At 40.5% G+C, this 17,700-nt stretch overlaps 1 protein-coding gene across 1 annotated transcript; it reads right to left on the bottom strand.

Annotated features, from left to right (window-relative positions):
- Positions 1 to 1,189: 1,189 nt before the first annotated feature.
- CUNH1orf198 (chromosome unknown C1orf198 homolog) lies at positions 1,190 to 17,596 on the bottom strand. The gene is made up of 4 exons (XM_088534898.1): positions 17,180 to 17,596; positions 11,584 to 11,634; positions 3,229 to 3,780; positions 1,190 to 1,369 (listed from the first exon to the last, which is right to left on the bottom strand). Exons 1-4 carry the CDS (start codon positions 17,525 to 17,527, stop codon positions 1,313 to 1,315), a joined length of 1,008 nt encoding a protein of 335 aa, XP_088391024.1. The 5' UTR covers positions 17,528 to 17,596; the 3' UTR covers positions 1,190 to 1,312.
- Between the last annotated feature and the right edge of the window lie 104 nt (positions 17,597 to 17,700).

Genomic DNA, 17,700 nt, shown 5'->3' with positions numbered 1-17,700 from the left:
AGCTTTGGCTTGAACCCATTAGACCCATTTAGAGCCCTGGGTTTTGCCTTCTACCTCAAACAAATGCTATGGGACTACTGCTGAGGTAAAGGGGAAGGTCAGACCTTTGGCATTGGAGCAGACCGTTCTCTGGTTGTGCGTAGGGAGAATTAAGGCTTCCAGTGAGGTAAACACAGTGAGAGTCAGTGTGTAAATCATGCTGCATTTCCGAGACGGCACGTTCAAACGACATCTAGTCTTCTCTACATTTAAAACACCAAGCAAAGATCATTCCAAAGCAGAAGGGGAGGCAAGCCTGACGAAGACCACTCGGAGATGCTACTCTGCCTCTCAGGAACACATACAACCCACATGCGGAATGCTGAAGGGAATGTACCCACCAGGAGAAAAAGCACCAAAGTTGAAGAGTCCTCGAGTCGATAAGCTGCTTAGAAAGCAGAGACGCCTCGCACTGCTACCACCTGCCACGAACACAGCGGTTTCCTGAAACAAGGGTATCTACACTCCAGCAATCACCAGTGCACGTCCAACACTACTGTTATGGAAAGTTACATACTAGCAAGGAGGCAGTGAAATCTTTAGGCTTATGTTCCCTGAAGACAGTTTCTCCCATCCATTAGAGTTTTCCTCCTCCCCCTTCTTTTTTTTCCCCTCCCCTGCCTTTTCAATCTTCAATCCAAAGACAAGAAACACATTTTTTTCCCCTGCCCAAGGTCACTTTCCTCCACCCTTCTGGCTATTTCATGAGATATGTAGGGTTCGAGCACAGTGCTTCTTTGGATCTGTCATTTTGGCAATGCCTTTGTCCTCTTCAAAAGAGAAGTGTTTGCAAATAAGTGGTACAAAAATTACACTCAGACTAAATGAAATACAGAAATTACTTCAACTCTTCTGTATGCCGACTTTTCACACCTTTTTTTCTGCTAGTTACTTGAAGCACAGAATTACTTGTTTATTTGGAACCATTGCATGTTGTGTGCTATTGCTTACAAGCCATGCCAGCAAGATTTCAGCTGAAAATAGCAACCTGTTCCTGCAGTTCCATTTCAAGTCTGTTTAACATATATATGTTAGCTTCCTCCATCTGCTCAACACAATAACTACAAAAAATTAACATATATTTTAAAAAAAATCCAAATGAGACCACACTTTTATCACTGTTTAAAAAAAATGCATCTGGTATTACAAAGGCAACATTTAAGATTTTGAAAGTTACTTCTAGAAAAAGACACAGATGCTAGTAAATTAACATACAAGGAGAAAATGCTCCACTCCTTCTCCAAAATTAGTTGGAACTATTTTGAAGTATCTTTTACCAGTTGTCTAGAAAATCAAAGCCAGTCTTCAAGATAACAGTACTTGTATTACTCTGCAAGAGAAAAAAAAATAGACGTGATTGTTAATCATGTTATTACAAACACAGCATATGATGGCCTATCGACAAAATAAAGCTTTATGCTGCCTGCCAATATTTCAAGTTCTTCACCTTGCTCTAGGACACCTAAGCATCTGCATCAAAAATACTAGACATGGGGGAATACTAATAATGACCAAAAAAGGCAAATCCAGTTAAAAATAAAATTCTTGTTGTGGTCTGCAGGCAAAGGTTTCTTTACTCCCTTGAAATAACTCATAAAGATACACTTCTTGACTGGAGTGGGAATTGCAGAGAAGGGGAAAAAATAAAGAAAGAAAAAAAAAAGAGAGAATGTAAGCATCACTAATCCAAACAGTCTACATGTTACAATGACAGTCAGCCGTTTTCAGAAAATTACATCTCAAACTTTGTTGATAAGTTATTTACTTGGCTATCAAAAACATGCTTATTTCTGCAGCACTTCACTTTTAGCCATGAGATTCAAGGAAATCTGAATAGTCTTCCTGAACATTAAGAGGAGATGCCTGAGACTCTGGATGCTATTCCCAGAAAAGGAGGCAAATTCTCTCATATTACCTTCTCTGCTCTCCATTTATATTTTGATATAGGAAGTCTGTTTTTGCATGGAGGAGAGGAAAAAAAAAAAAAAAAAAAAACCTCCCCCTTTCCCCCCCACCAAAGGTTTTTCAAACTATTTCAGTTAGCTAGAAAACGCTCAAGCAAGAATTAAAACTGCAACAAACAATTCACTTGTAGGTAATCACGCCACTACTTTTAACAAAAAATTAAATAACTACTGCAGGCACAGTTTGCCACAATACTGTTAAAGAAGCTTAATTTCTTGGCTTCAAAAAATAAGTAAGCCTAGGGCACCAAATATCGAAATGGTTTAAATAATACTCGCAAGTGTTGGCATTTACATCACTGTCAAGTTTTTAAACTTCAGGCTAGATCTTTTTAACTGTATATCATGTGGTTTGCAATTAAAGAAAAAAAATCACTGATGTAAAAATAAGGGAGTTATATTAAAAATAAAACAAAAAAAATCACTACACCACTATGTTACATGCTTAAGGTGTACAGTAATATGTCAGGCTTATGCCAGAAGGCAATGACACAGATTCCAAATAGGACTGCAAAACTTTTGTTTAGAGAACTACTACTCTACTTCAGAGGCTAGACTTCATTATCTCTTTCTTTTCCTCACCATGTCACATCCTGCTATTCTTTTCTTTTTCTCACAGATCAGCATCTGCATTTTAAATAGCTCCAATTGGCTATTGAGTTGCTTAAGGTTATTTTTTGTTGTTGTTGCTGTTTATAAAAAAAATGAGAAGGCTAATTCTGGAGGCTCATTCCATTTCCATTTTGGACTTTAAAAGAAAGCATATTTGAAAATAAGCCAGCTGCTTGGGAGAAAGCTGACTACGCCCAAAGAGGTATCCTAGATTCTAACTCTGTCTACTTTTCAACTTCGCAAAAAGTGTTTTGCTATTTCATGAAAAAAAAAAAAGTCTTTAATTCTAATTTAATACAGTAAGTTCTCTACCCTAAACTGTTAGGTAACTTGCTGTCAACAAGACACTGTCTGCCCAATCAATGTTTCTGGTATTACATTTAAACAATGCCCTTATCCTACAAACATTACCACACTGAAAAGATACTGATACAAAGAGACAATGAGAGTTAACATGTTGATTAAATAGACAGCTCTAAATCTGCAGGGTAAAAAGCCAGCAAGCTTAGCTTAATGCTTTAGGAGATCACCAATCTTCTAGAACAACCTTTTAAGACTTTCATGTGCTATATGCTCTTAAAATGTAAAGAATAGTGGATTTAGCAGCCCTTACCTGTCCAGATATTTGTGGATCTGTAAGTGTAATACCATCAGTATCTTCACTGGTTGTCCTAGCAGGTGCCAGGTCCTGCGGTGGGTCAGGAAGAAAGAAGTCATCTAGAGAACTAGAAGGTTGTTGACTGGGTCGAGGTTTTTCCCATTCTAGAGATGCAGAAGGTAGACTGGGGGTGACAGGCTTCTCTGCTTTAGTTATGCTCGGCTTCTCTGCTTTTGCCACCTCCTTTGGAGCAGACTCTTGTCTGTAGAAAGAGGGAAGGGATTTCTCTCCTTTTTCCATGGACTTGATCTGGCTGGGAGTCAATGACTGGAACTCAGATTTGTCTCCTTCAATCTTCGAGCGCTCTGCATTTATCTTCCAGAAAGAGGACTCCTCTTCCTTCCTGGGTGCTAATAGCCCATCAGAGCCAGGGGTCGTCTTAGCCTGAGAAGATTTAGGAACTTGGATACCAGATGCTGCCTTAACTGCCTGCTTCTGTTCATTTTGCAACTGGGTACCACATGGTTCTTGTATAGACAGAGATGCAACACTGAACTCCATCTGACTCTGTTCAGATTTAAAAAAAAATAATATTTCAAATATTTTCACAAAGGAATAGTTTGAACTTCTAATCTTCATGTACACAGACAACACCTTTGCAAATGACCAAACAGATCCCAAAGAGCAGATGCCACAGCAAAATTGACTTATCCTCTCTATGAACACCTACCTTTCCAGCTACAAATATACATATATTATTATATTTGTACATTTAAATGCACAGGTGAATATATATATATACATATAAATAAACCGCAAGTGAATGCAAGACTTAGCTGTAGACTAGCTGGTTGGAGGGGAAGTATATTCGCATTATATAGCACCACCCAAAATAGCAGTGTATGGCACAGCTCTGGAGTAGAATAGGTATGGATACTTTTTGAAGGCTCTAAATGTTGTACGATAGACTTAAGCAAAAAAGCTTTATAGTGTAGTTGAATAGGTGGACTTCACTTAGGGATTTTAAAATCTTGGACTATGTGTTACAACTCCATCTTATTACAGGATAAATAAACAGATATAATGAAGATATATACATGCACGCACGCACACACACTGTAGTTTTTACAATTGTAATGCTCCTCTGAAATATGAGAAATTATTCCAGCAGGACTGGTTCTTTACTTATTCCAGTGATAAGATTTCCCCCCCCCCCCCTTTTTTTTTTTTTTTCCTTTCTTTCTCCTTTCAGGGGGGATAGCTGTACTCATTCCTTAGAGATAACACTGGGATTTTAACTTAGATAAATTCTGCATTAACAAGCTATGAAATGGTGCTGAGGATTATTCACAATGACAGCCATTTCCTATATTGAAGTATACAGATTTATTTCTCTAAGCTCAGTTGGCAATGCTATTGAATAGAGATTAACACCCTGAAGTTAAGATGTGTTAAAACCTCAGAATTGATAAAACCCCAGCTTAGAACAAATTAATAAAACACAATAACATGTAGAACAGACCAGTATTTCCCCAGTATATGAGGTGCACAAAAATCATTTATATAAAAAGATAAAAAGGAATTTATGCATCTTGGAAGACCTAAGTACCTTGTATGTAGAAATAAAATACTGGTACTTTCTATCCTCAAGTCTTCCTTCCATTGCCCATCCTGTCCCACTGCTAACACCAGAGATGGCAGTAGCTCGGGCCGTCACAGCAGCAGTTAGTTTCACCAAAATTATTCTCTCGCACTCCAGCCCAAGAGAGGAGGGGTTGAAGTGCCCAGGGCACGAAGGACCATTATGGGCCCAGTACTACTAGTGTCAGAAACAAAATCCGAGGCTAAACATTGATAGAAGGGATAATTCTTGTTCTGACAGAACCCTGTTAAGGGAATTTAAAAAATTTTAAAAATCCACAAAACACAACAAGATGACTGTCTTTCAACGGCAGCAAGAGACACAAATAAAGTTATGCCTCATGGAAAATTCTTGTGTTGTGGAGCAAAAGCCACTTCCTGTGGTTGTGTTTTCAGTTCTTTTACATGGGTCCAAATGTCAACTTCAAGGTCTGGTCCGAAAGGAGCAAACTGCTTTCGGCGCCAAGATGAGCGGCACTGCAGCCCAACGGCAGCAGCTTCACCCTTTCCAAGCCACCTGCCTGCATGTTCTCCAGAAGTTGCTCTCTCTGTCCTTACAGGATAGTCACTGTGGGGCATGGAGGGGAGCTGCACACACTTCTCTATTCCCACAGCATTGTGGATGTACGCATCCTAACCTTCCACTGATGTTCGGGAAGAATGTACCAAAGCAAGACTATTAAGCATTCAAATTAAAAATAAATAAATCAATTTGGTTTAAAAAGGAGAAGCACCTGCTCTTCAGTTGGGTACTGCTCTCAGTTCCTGAGAGCTTCCATCTTTTAGGTATAAAAAGTCATTGAACATTCAATAAAGAAGTTTGCAATACATCTGTTTCATCTAAGCAGTATTTTCAAGCAGAACAAACCCCAGTCTCCGTTGTGTTTTTGGTTCTGTTTTCTTCTTTTTGTTGTTTTTTGTTTGTTTGTTTGTTTTTTGAAGTCCTACACTTCTGATCTCAGGATTAAAACAAGGTGAGCCTATACATGCTATATTCAAATGATAGTTTTTTAAAAAGTTCTTTGAAACACTCTGTCTTTCCTTAGAAAAAGACCATACTTAGTAAGGTATTTATGAATTTTGTTTACTATCTAGTCTTTTTTTACACCTAATTTAAGTCTTAAGGCAGGGATAGTACAAGAAATCCTCATACTATTTGTGTTGTTTTTTATCTGCATCACTGCGTATTCATGGCAAACAATATATTCTAAAAAGAGACACCACAGACTAAGTATCTAATAGTTTATTAAAATGTATAAAATCAGATCTCAATTCTTAAGGCCTGTACTAAAAACAAGATGACCACAAAGAACCTAGGAACTTTTTTAAAGCATGTTATTCACTCATGGGGAATGTGTAGTATTTTACTAAACAGACTAGCAGGCACAGCCAAAACAAATTGTTTTGCTTGGCATTCTCAAAAATCTAAATTGTTGAGACAAACACCAAAGAAACACTGTCAAAAACCAGCTTGTTTTAAGCATAGCCTGATATATGCAGAGGTAAGAAAGCAGAACTAGGGAAAAAAAAAAAAAAAGACTTTAGTTTGCCAAATGGACAAAAGCAAAACAAATATGGGCCCCAAAGTGGCGGTAGTTTTTACTTCCTTTCCTATGCAGACAGTGATCTTGACAAGAATCAGGAAGAAATCCTTAGGTCAGCAGAGACCAATCGCAAGGACAAATTTAGGGTAAGCATCTCAAAACAAGCTAATTTTGGTACAAAGCAATGACAGTGCAAAAGATGCAAAACACGTAGCTTCAGAGGAAGTTCCATCACTTACTATTTTGTGACATGAACAACTACCTAGCTCTGGATGATTTTGTTACTCTAGCTGGTTATTTGGAGCAAATTTGTATCTCTGTGGGGTACGTGCATGATTTTATGTTTAAAAACAGCTGTCCAAGTGATGCAGGCAATTGCGTCTGTGGCTGAGAACACCTGGCTGTGTAGATTAAAATAAACCTTGAACAGCACATATTTTTTTCCCCCCCTCAAGAACTGGGAGTCCACAGTATTCTGAGAGCAATATTTTTAAGATATCTATAGGCTAGATCAAAAAGGCTAAGGAAAAATCCACAACCCAAAGCAGCACTTTTCTTTCCTTATAAGGAAGCACTGATATTTTTGTCAACTTGATAAAAATAATACTGAATTATAGTTCGTAACAAACAAACAAACAAAATCTAACATCGAGCTGTTAAGGAAGTACGAAAAATGTTTCTAATACCTCCCCCCCTTCTTGTTTTAATATACAAGTTGCGCAGAGAATAATATTAAAGACTGTTAGTTTGAGGCCTTAGATATAGGGAATATAGTTTGCAGGCAATATTTTAAGTGCAACATAGTTTGGTTATTTTTCTTTATAAAGAATCCTATTAGATCTATTCTGTAGAACTAGAAAGTCAAGAAACAGAGTACTGAATGGGATTTAAATGGGATAAAGTGCTACCCCCTCACACACACACACCCCCTGGAAAGTTTTACTTTACAGGAAAACATCTGAGATGTCACAAATAGAGATGAAGGAAGAAAAATAAGGCATAGAGGACTTTACCCATACCTGTAACAAGACCAACATATTTTTAGATGTACCTGTGTTAATTTAATAGATTTTTTTTGAATAGAATTTGTTTTAATTAATAATGGCATTCGGAAATAGATTCAATTTACTCCCACTCTGCTCTGTGTGTTCAGTGTGTTGGCTGAGGTTGCGGATTGACATTACACTATCTGCTGTCTCCTAAGTTAATTAAAAGCAACCACAAAGTTCTGAGTTCAAAAAAAGTTATAAAGAAATTTCATTTACAAAAACAGGCATGATCTTTGTTTTCCATTTATATCCTGGGGTTTGTGCAGAGTGCCACTGAATTTTTAGTTCAAACAAACCAAAAAAGCTTCAAAGGTTAAATTCAGTCAAAACATCAGTTTTCATCTCACTTAAACCTGAAGCCATAAATAGAGTGCCCTGAATTTTCAAACCTGGCTTTAGCTCCAGCTAAACAACACAACCCACATTTCAAGATGCATTATATTCACCCATGAACCAAATCCCTCCATCCAAGTCAATCACTAGTTAAATGCAGAGTTTGCTTGCAGCAGCACAAGAACTTGTTGCTTTCCTAATAGTTCTTCCTTTAGAAAGTTCTACAGTTTTCTATTTGAAATATTAGGTCTTTCAAATATTGTCTTACAGAGCTCAACAACTTACATTGCACTTCTGCTTTTTTTTTTTTTTTTTTTAAATAAAGGTAGGACAGGAATTTAAAAGTAAATATACATCAAATAGCTAAAAATAATGGAGATATCTGTGGAATGGCCACATTCTAAGCTTCTTAATCCTTATCTCACATTTGTGTTTAAAATAAGAATACAGAAAGTTTATTTCTGATGTTTAAGAACTATTAATACACAATTCTCTGCTCAGTTTGACAGTTTGAATTAGGGAATTCATTGAACTACTGTGAAGTAGTGTCTCAGCATTGCAAATTTTTCTAACTCACTCGGTCCCATACTCCTAAATTTTTCACTAATAGTAAGTCTTGTTTCTAGCTACAGCCATCAGAATAAATTGTCCTAGTGATAATCCACTAATAGAGCAGGTATTTTTGATAATGAGTGTTCTCTAAAAGACAACTATAGTGAACATCCTTAAATAGATGTTAAAATCATCTGAAAAATAGAACTTCAAGTTCACTTGGATGAAGAAATTTCAACAGACAAAACAAAACAAAAACCCAGCCCAAAATGTGTATGTATGTATTTCAGTAATTGGCCTGACATCCACAGGAAGCATGTGTACCACAGGTCTCTAAAAAGGAGACTGTAGCTTGGGATTTTGAGTATACTTAATCCATGCAACTATCTACAAGAACTCATCTGCCTTTTTTTTTTTTTTAATAACTAGAAGCACAAAAACTAGCAGTGCATTTATAAAGTCCTTAAACTTTACAAGGACTCATTTTTAAAACTAATGCCGTATTGCATCATCTGGAATCAATATTACTGTCATTGCTAATAGCCAAGAGAGACTCCAGTAAGAAGTGAGCTTACTCTCCCCCTCCTCTCCTCGCCAGGCTTCTTACTAGCCTCTTAGTTTTCCTAGCATAAGTTACAGACAAATATTACTTTGCTACTTCATAGTTTTCTTACAATCTGAATGTTAAAAAAGTAAAGTCTATTGATTTTATTCCTTTAAATCCTCTACTTTCTCCTCTGCGAAAGTAGAAACCTTAAGTGTCACATTCTCTTTCTTAGGTGAGACAAAGCACATTCATATGAAGCAGCAAAATAATGGAGGAATTCCCTTGTAACAGCAATAAGGAACAAAGAAAGAAAAACACCCCACAATTCTGCATGGAAGAGTTATCAAAGAATACTATGAGAATAACCCACCATAAGGTGTTGCTAATGAGAGCCTGAGAGCTTCCAATAACAGGGGGAACAGATCTGGCTTTCAACATGATGAACATGTATTAAAAGGTCTCAATCTTGTTAAACAAAACCCCTCAAACTCAAGTGCTTTCCAGTGTTTCCCCAAACTGGACCAACTGGCTGAATGGAAACTATCCTGGCCCAATAACTCATAGAAAAATTGCATTCCAATATCTTATTAAAGCACTGCTTAGGGAGGAGATGGAAGAGCAAGCATGGAACAAGATAGAAACCTTAGGAATGGAAAGAGTTGAGGGATTCAACTGCAAGGTGACTGAAACAGTGGGAAGCACTGGGAAAAAAAAAAAAAAAGAGAGAGAGAAAGAGAAAGAGGAAGCATCTACACCAACCAACCCACACCCCATAAGGCTGGATAGAATGGATTCTCCAAAGCTTTGCACAAGGAAAAGGCAATCCAAGTTCTCACACCATAGCTGAAGCACAGCTTCACTGTCCTCTCTGGTCAGCAAAGACGGAGTGGGGAGGAGAAAAGCACAATTTAGTTAGTTGAGGCAAGCAACTATCACCAAAATAAGTCCTCTTCCACCCCTCGCTCTGCAGCAGCCGTAGGATTGGCAAGGGATAAGCCTCAGATTGGACTGAAGAAAACTTCACTAGACATGCAAGCCTTCAGAGGAAAAGACCACCAGGTACAGCCCATTTGCCTGTAGATGTATTGCATCATGGATCACCAGTCAGACAGTGCACTATGGGAAGAATTATCGTCAGGAATTTCAAGTATTCAGAAGTTATTAAATCATATCAAGTTAGAGCTTCGATATGTGATTTCAGCTGCAGTGTTCCCAAGATCAAGTTTTGGTTTTGTGCCAAAAAGTATGGTAGGCGGCTGCGGTAACGTAGCCGACCAACATGTGATTTAATTCACCAATGACTTCCACACTCTTCTCACTACTATTCTTTTCTCGACAGCTACACTCAAGTACACCCACACATAAAAGTCTCTCTAGCATTATATTAAAACCAGTAGCTTCTTCTATGCGTCCTGAGTAACAAGATGGGACTTCAGGCATGATTTAGCCTGAAGAGGGTGTCAAGCCCAGCTAGGCACTCAGTCCCCATGACAAGGGCCTCCACGTTCCGTTTGTACCTGAGCTGACACATCTTATAACAGTTTTCAGGTAAATCAGCAAATCAGGATTGACAACGGTTGCTTTCAAACTGCTGCGCTGCGGCCAAAATCAAATTACGGGTTAATCGGCAACTGCCCAGTGCAACTGGGGTACAGGGGCAGTGACCTTGGGCACAAAACCCTGACAGTACTTCCAGGGTTGGGTCAGCTGGATTAAGCCAGGATTCACTGGCATTTCCAGATAATTACTTTGATGCGGCCTAGATTATGTTCATAAGCTCACACATGATGTCTACACAGTTCAAGGGCAAAACAAGAATAATAAACCAGCAGCTTTCTCTGGCAGATAAAGTCAGAGAACCAGAAGCCTGAAACTGTGATTAATTTAACATTCCTGCTTGAGAAGGGCACTGAATTGTGCTTCCATCCCCAAGTTTTCTTTGACAAGAAGGATTATACTTGATTCACCACCAAAGCGTGGTACGATTCCATTTCCTCATACCACAGTTTCACAAAAATGAGGAATTCTGGCTTTATTTTAGCTTTATGAGAATCCCATTGTCCCACTGTATGCAATGCTTTAACAAAATATCAGAAAAAAAAAAAAAGAGAGAGAGAGAAGAAAAGCAAATATTTTTTGAAAAAGCTGCTCTTCAGAAAGGAATCAGTACAATGCTTCTATCACAGCCCACATTAGCAGGTTTCTTTACAATCTAATACATAACAAGATGATGAAGCATAAGATAGGCTTTTAAAAAAATCCAAGGGAGCTGCTAGACATCTGTACCTTTCTCACTCCCTCTCCTAACTACTTCATGTTGACTTCAGAAGTGAAATTCAATTATGCTTATACTTAACCAGATATGTATTTTCAAGATTAACCTTTATTTCCTCACTAAACACAGAAAACTGTTTAGAAATCTTACAGGGAAAGGCATTTGGTTTAGAGCAAACCAGTTTTACATCCGTACAAGCACTGCTCAGAGTGTCAGAGCACTGGTTCATAAAGTACCTTTTATGTTTCTGTTGATATAAATTGAAGCATACCAGCCAAACTTCACTTGTGGTATGGGTCACTTTACAAGGCTCTCATAGAATAAAGGTGACAATGGTGTATCAAATCCCAAAATGAAGGTAAGATAAAAGTACAAGGAACAGGACCAAATGACAAACCAACATTAAAAATAGAACTGCTGCATATTTACCTTTGTTTCCCAAGAGAAAGGAGCTGAGTGTTCATCTTGCCAAGTTATGTCCTGAAACAAAATTGAAGAATAATTTAAAAAAATCAGAAAAGCAGCCCAGTTTGTTCAGGATCATTATATACAGATTAAATTATGTTCCACTTGACAGCATAACAACCACCACCACAGAACTAGCTAACAAGCAATAGTACTACTTAAAGTGTATTCAGTAATGTATGTAGGACTGGCAGAAAACAAGTTCTCTGGCACAAATATTACCAATTTTTACTGTACTTTAACCTATAAAATACATGAAGGTTCAATGCGATGTAAACCTCCTGAAGAATTTCTCTACAAATAGTTTTGAAATATGTTTTATTTCCAGTTTTCTGCCACACAGAGGGATAGAATTAACTAGAATGAGGTCCTTCGGGAAACAAAGTCCTAGTTCCTCCCCTGCCCATACTGGGGTCTGTGTGGGACTGGGCAGTCACAGATGGCAGCTGCACATCTGTCCAAGTCACAGCTGGAGCTGACGAGTGCATCATGATGCGCTTCAATCATTGGTCCGAAACAAGTGTGCTGTGCTGTTTAAAGAACAAAATAACGTGAAGAGAAAAATCGCAATCCGAACCCAAGTAGTACCATTCTGCAAACGCACAGCCAAATTTCACAACTGATCAGCAGCTCCAGAAGAACAGTCAGGAGCTTATTGACAGATGTACACATATTTTTGCTGTCTTTTTTTTTAATATTTTTTATTTTTTATTTTTAAATGGTTACTGTATTTCATCTTTACTGCTAATGGAGAGCCAGTACCAGTAATAGAAAATTCCTTTACAACTTTTAAAGAAGCTATTTTTCTGCAAGTAATGCCCATTTGAGAAATTTTAATAATCTTTATACACAGTATGCCCTCCAGAGATGCATGCAACTAACATCTAAAATGAAGAGGCTAAAAAAGGTGACATGTTTGTTCATGGCTTGCAACAAAGTGACTGCATTTTCAATTCTGTTCATGGATAAAACCTGTTTGTATAAATGGTGTTCACGCTGGCAGAGAGGTATGACACTGCTCTTGCCATCACCATAAATCAGGGGAGCCAAAGTGAGGGCGGGAAGGACAAAAGCCCAAAGTGATCGTGCACAGGGAAGGAGAGGACAGGATAAAACCTGGAGTGTTTGTTTTACACTCCTACATCTGAAGTAAGTACAGAACTAGACTATGTGTTACACAGACTATGACATAGGAACCCCCCAAATTACCATGACCACCCCTCTCTTCACATTTCTCACCCCTGCATACAACCACATGTCTCCAAGATAGCATTCTCCTCATCTACCATCTCTGTGCATGTCTTTCATAAAACTTTGCAGATTCTTAAAATACCCTCACTTATTTGTGTTGCTTTTTGCTCAGTGTCAAGTACGGATCTTGTTCAGCTCTGGAGCCTTGGAACCTGTCTTCTCTAGGACCTGCATTCACTATTCTCTGTTTACATAGCTTCAACTATTAACTTAGCAACTGCCAATGCTACAATGAGGATGAGATAACCAAACAGGAGGAACAGCAGCACTCGGATAACTCAAGAGATTTGCAGAGAACCATGTGTGGTGCTGCAGACATTGTAGGCCTGCAAAACAACTGAATCATGAAACAAATCTGGACGGCATTTTTGTCACAACCTTCCAGCACAGATAACATACTGAAAAATGCTTTGAAAGCATTACAGATGCTCATGCTTCAGAAATTTAGTCCTGGGTTTAACATTTAAGAACCAATCTGCTGTTAGTTTGCTGTATGAGAAAGGGTGAAAGAAGGAAGAGGGACACAACTGCCCAGAGACACAAGACCAATAATACATCCTCTGTACTTTTGACAGCGGTCTCATGCATAGAAGCATGACTGAAATGATAGGAGTGCCTGCCTGAAATCCACATTTTCAGTATTCATGCCCATTTTGCCTTCTTCCAAGTCTCCCACAGTACATGAGGGGAAAGTGATCAACTTTGATGTTTATGCAAGCACAGCTAGATGACTACAGATCTTAGCGTTAGGTGAGACCGCAGGTGAGCAACGCTCCTCTCACTGGAAACGCGGAGCTTCTGGAGCAGCCAGCGAGAACGTGGCCAGACCAGCACTCTGCAACAGCTGCGTTATCCGTTGGTGATTTTCGGTACACTGCCTACTCCACCTTCTTGGCTCATGATACCCTACACTAAGATGAACTACAGCAGCCATGGACAGTCTAACTGCCCTCTGAGCAAATGGCAGGTGACGGTGGCACGTGCAGCCGTTACGAAGACTGCAGAAGCGAGAGCATTAGCAAACCGTTACCTAAGCCTCAAAGGGATCTGGCATTAAAAACAGATGGAGAGAACCTTCCTTACATGGCATCTCCTTTGGGAAATCCTAGATGATGGATTAACCAATACAAAACATGCTAGATAGTTTTTATTAGCCTAAGATCACTGATGTTAACACGGAAGTGGAGAATTTAAGTCCCGGCTCTGGGCACTACAGCAAGGTCACGCAAAAACACTGAAGAGGGAGTGATCCAACGTGCCTGGCTGGGCTCTCTCACTTTTGGCTTTACTCAGCACTACCTAAAAGTACTGTTGTAATCTTTTGGGATGGAAGAAAAGAAGGGAAAAAGAGCTGTAGTATCAGTTGCTTCATAAAAGACAACAGAACTGTCAGCTGGATATGTAACCAACTGGTATGTAGAAGTATCTTCTTGTACACAGGTGACTACTTACATAAATCTGTACAGGAGAAGCATTTCATTTGTTTCTACCAAAAGCAGAAGGTAATAAATAGTAAGTTAATGAAATCACAGAAGATGAGAATTAGATTCTTTATATAAAATGCCTCCTGCTAGAAACATTTGCCTCTATCCCACAAAACAAAACTTGCTGCAGTATGTTGGCTCTGGTAAGATAAGAGAGCTCGTAAAACTATTCCTCCAATTCTGGAACTCGGCCAAAATATGCTGGTGAACTAACATAGGGCAAATTTTATAATGACCAAGTATGTCCAGTCGAAAAGTCACTGCTAAGTCCTTATTCTTACATATGGGTTTTTCTTGCAGGACTGCTGTGAAAACAAATGATAGTTTGCATTGAAGTATGTGTTATTTCAAATTAATTATTTTTTAAGGTGTTGTGATCATGCAGGAAGTTATTTCCCTACCTGCATAAGACACAGCTTGGATACATTACAAGAGCTGCAGAGGGAAGATTGTGAATTTAGAGGTATACTGATACACCTTGTTTAGAAGGAAATATCTTCACTTTAATTAAAAGGATTAAAAAGAAAACATAGATGTTTTATTTTCCTTCACAGCTAGCACAGCTGAAATTACAGCGCAGCACAAGGGTGTATCAAAGTGTGTGAATATACAGTCCAGAGTTTTTGCAGCATTCTTAGAAATAGAGGAATTAGAAAGATACAGCAGAAATTCCTTCCCTTTGTGTCTGCCAGTGAAGCAAGAGAAACAAAAGGCAAGAGAGGTGCCAGGCAGGAACAACTTGGCGTTCCCTAGCTCTGTCAAGGCAGACGTGCAGTTGAGGAATCTGTCAGATAGGAGACAGCCTGATAATAAAGCTCTGTAGACAAGGCATCTTTGAGCCTGGAAAGCTGAACCGAAATGGCAAGAGACCGGCCCCAGTGGCTCTGTAACAGTAGTACAAGAAGGAGCAATTAGCAAGCCAGGGAAAATGTCCAAGAGTCAGGTTAAATGCCAGAAAAGGAGGTGGGTGGGGGAAGGCAGCTTTCAGATGAGGAGCCAGGAAAAGCTCTGAGGCTCAACAGTGCAATTGGAAGAACTAAAAGGGAACTGGAGGGTGCCAAGATGAGTTGAGCTCCCCCCGCTTCTTTTTTTCAAAAATATAATCCTTATTAACTTCAGCCTGGAAGCTGAGTCAGTTGAGGCAGATGTTTCTAAAACTAAATGCTCTATATCAAGTGTTTTGATGAACCATGGTTTCTTTGGTTAATGGTTACACCAAGGCTAAGTACATGATTTGTAGCACAGCTGCCTTTAGGGGAAACAAGGGGGGAAGAAAGACCTGCCAAATTTCAGATGGACTGTCTAGCTGTAGTTTCGTCAAGCAGGAAACGACTTTTTCCATATGGTGGAGCACAACAAATCTACAACATGCTCTCTTTCCTTCTGGATCCCTATAATTCAAAGCAGAAAGCACAGCAGAGCTGTCTGAGGCTCAGGACGCTGAACATACTCACTTTTCACAGCCAGCAGCCCAAATCCTTCTACAGGTAACTTCAAGCGTAGTTCCCTTTGGAAGGCTGATTGCACAATCTAGCGCACTCACTGCTTCTTTCCATACTTTTCCCCCCCAGTAACTGTGGGCTACTACCAGCAAATGCTTATCCAGAATTTCTGTTATCACTAAGCATGACCAGTTCTTCAGCTCCAGGTACAGCACACACGCTCCATACCATCCTACTTCCCCAGCATGTGAGGCACAAGCGACAGCCTTCTATCATAAAGCCAGGTAGGAAGCACACTGCTGAGTACCCGCGTGCTTCAAGCACTGCTAACAATTTCTCCTGATGTGGAGGCTAAAACAAGCGCTGTTTAACTCAAACCAAGTTGATCTTGCCAAGTGCAGAATCAGATTAGTTTTCCCTGGTAGTAGTCATTTAAATTAACTAATCATAGATCACCTAAAGAAGTTCTGGGCACATAATGATAGATACTAGGTCTGTAATCAAGCTAAGACTTATCCAAAAAAAAAAAAAAAAAAAAAGCAAGGAGTAAGACATACCGCTACAGCATCTGATCAGCACTGTCACTTCTGCTTTGCCAACATTAGTTGTTTGACTGTGTAATTCAAGCAGTGCAGCTGAATAACATGAGTGATTTCCAGTCAAGGTGTATCTATGTTTTCCTAAAACCACTGTCAAATTTTGCCCTTGAGTAGAAGAATCTCAAAAGCTTCAAAATCCACATTTTTTACCATCTATCTTTCCACACCCTTGTTTTTCCTAGCATGCAATGTGGAAGAGGCAGTTTTTTTTTTTAAGGTGTCAAAAATATCAAGAATGTTTTCAGAGTTTCATTTTTAACTGCCTCCAAAACTGCGAGCAAAGAGGAAGAGATTTAATTCAGTGCAAACACTGCCTAGACTCCATTTTTCAATATGGATTATTTTAAGAGCCAGCCATGCTAATAACCCAAATCACCTATCGGGAGAACTTTCAAGAAGGACCGAGCGTGGCTCCTCGTGAAAGTCTCTTGAATAAATAAGAAATAAACAATAGCAATAATAAATACCCCTTTCCAAATGACTGCTACTCCTCCCAGACAAAAAACTTCGATTCGCCTCCTTCCCCGTTTGTGCTTCCGAACCCTCCCACTTGGAGTGTAACACCACGACGAGTATACACGACGAGGAGGGGAATAAATAAATAAATAAATAACCAAGCGAACAGGGCTGCTCGCCCATTCCCCGCTGGCGACTCCCCGACGCCGCCCGCGGCCGGGAGCGCCCGTCCCTCGCTGAGCCCCGGCGCTGCGGGCCCCGCGGTGGCGGCTCCCGGGGCGCCCGCGGGCGGTACCGCGGCCCGGCCCGGCCCGGCTCGGCTCGGTACCTCGTCGCCGAAGTGCACCACCTTCTGGCCCGTGTTGATGCGCAGGCTGGGGTAGGAGGCGGGCGGCGCGGCGGGCCGGGCGGCGCCGCGGTGCGCGGCGTAGCGCGCCTGGACGTGCGGCTCCACGAGGCACTTGTCGATGATCTCGTCCTGCTGCCGCGGCGGCAGCCGCTCCCACTCGGGCCCGTAGCGCTCGCGGATGCGCTCCTTCTCCGCCATGATCTTGCGCGCCATGGGGCTCAGCGAGGAGAAGTAGCTGAAGCGCTTGCGCTCGCGCTCGTCCAGCGGCCGGTTGCCGTTCATGACGGCCGTGCGGGAGGCGGCGATCGCCGCCGCCATGGAGGCCATGGCCACCGCGGCCGCGCACAGCAGCGAGCCGGGCGCGCTCGCTCGGTGGGAGCGGGAACCGCCTCCTCCGCCTCCCTTCCCTCCCTCTCCGCGCTCCGCTCCGCCAAACGCCGCCTCCCTCCTCCTCGCTCGCTCCCTATAAGCGCCGCGGCCGCCGCGCCGCCCCCCGCACG

Source organism: Tinamus guttatus, unplaced genomic scaffold (genome assembly GCF_059628265.1).
Source record: "Tinamus guttatus ecotype Peru unplaced genomic scaffold, ASM5962826v1 Tinamus_guttatus_pri_ptg000601l, whole genome shotgun sequence".
Taxonomy (NCBI): Eukaryota; Metazoa; Chordata; class Aves; order Tinamiformes; family Tinamidae; genus Tinamus; species Tinamus guttatus.
This window is presented reverse-complemented; position numbering and strand designations above follow the sequence as displayed.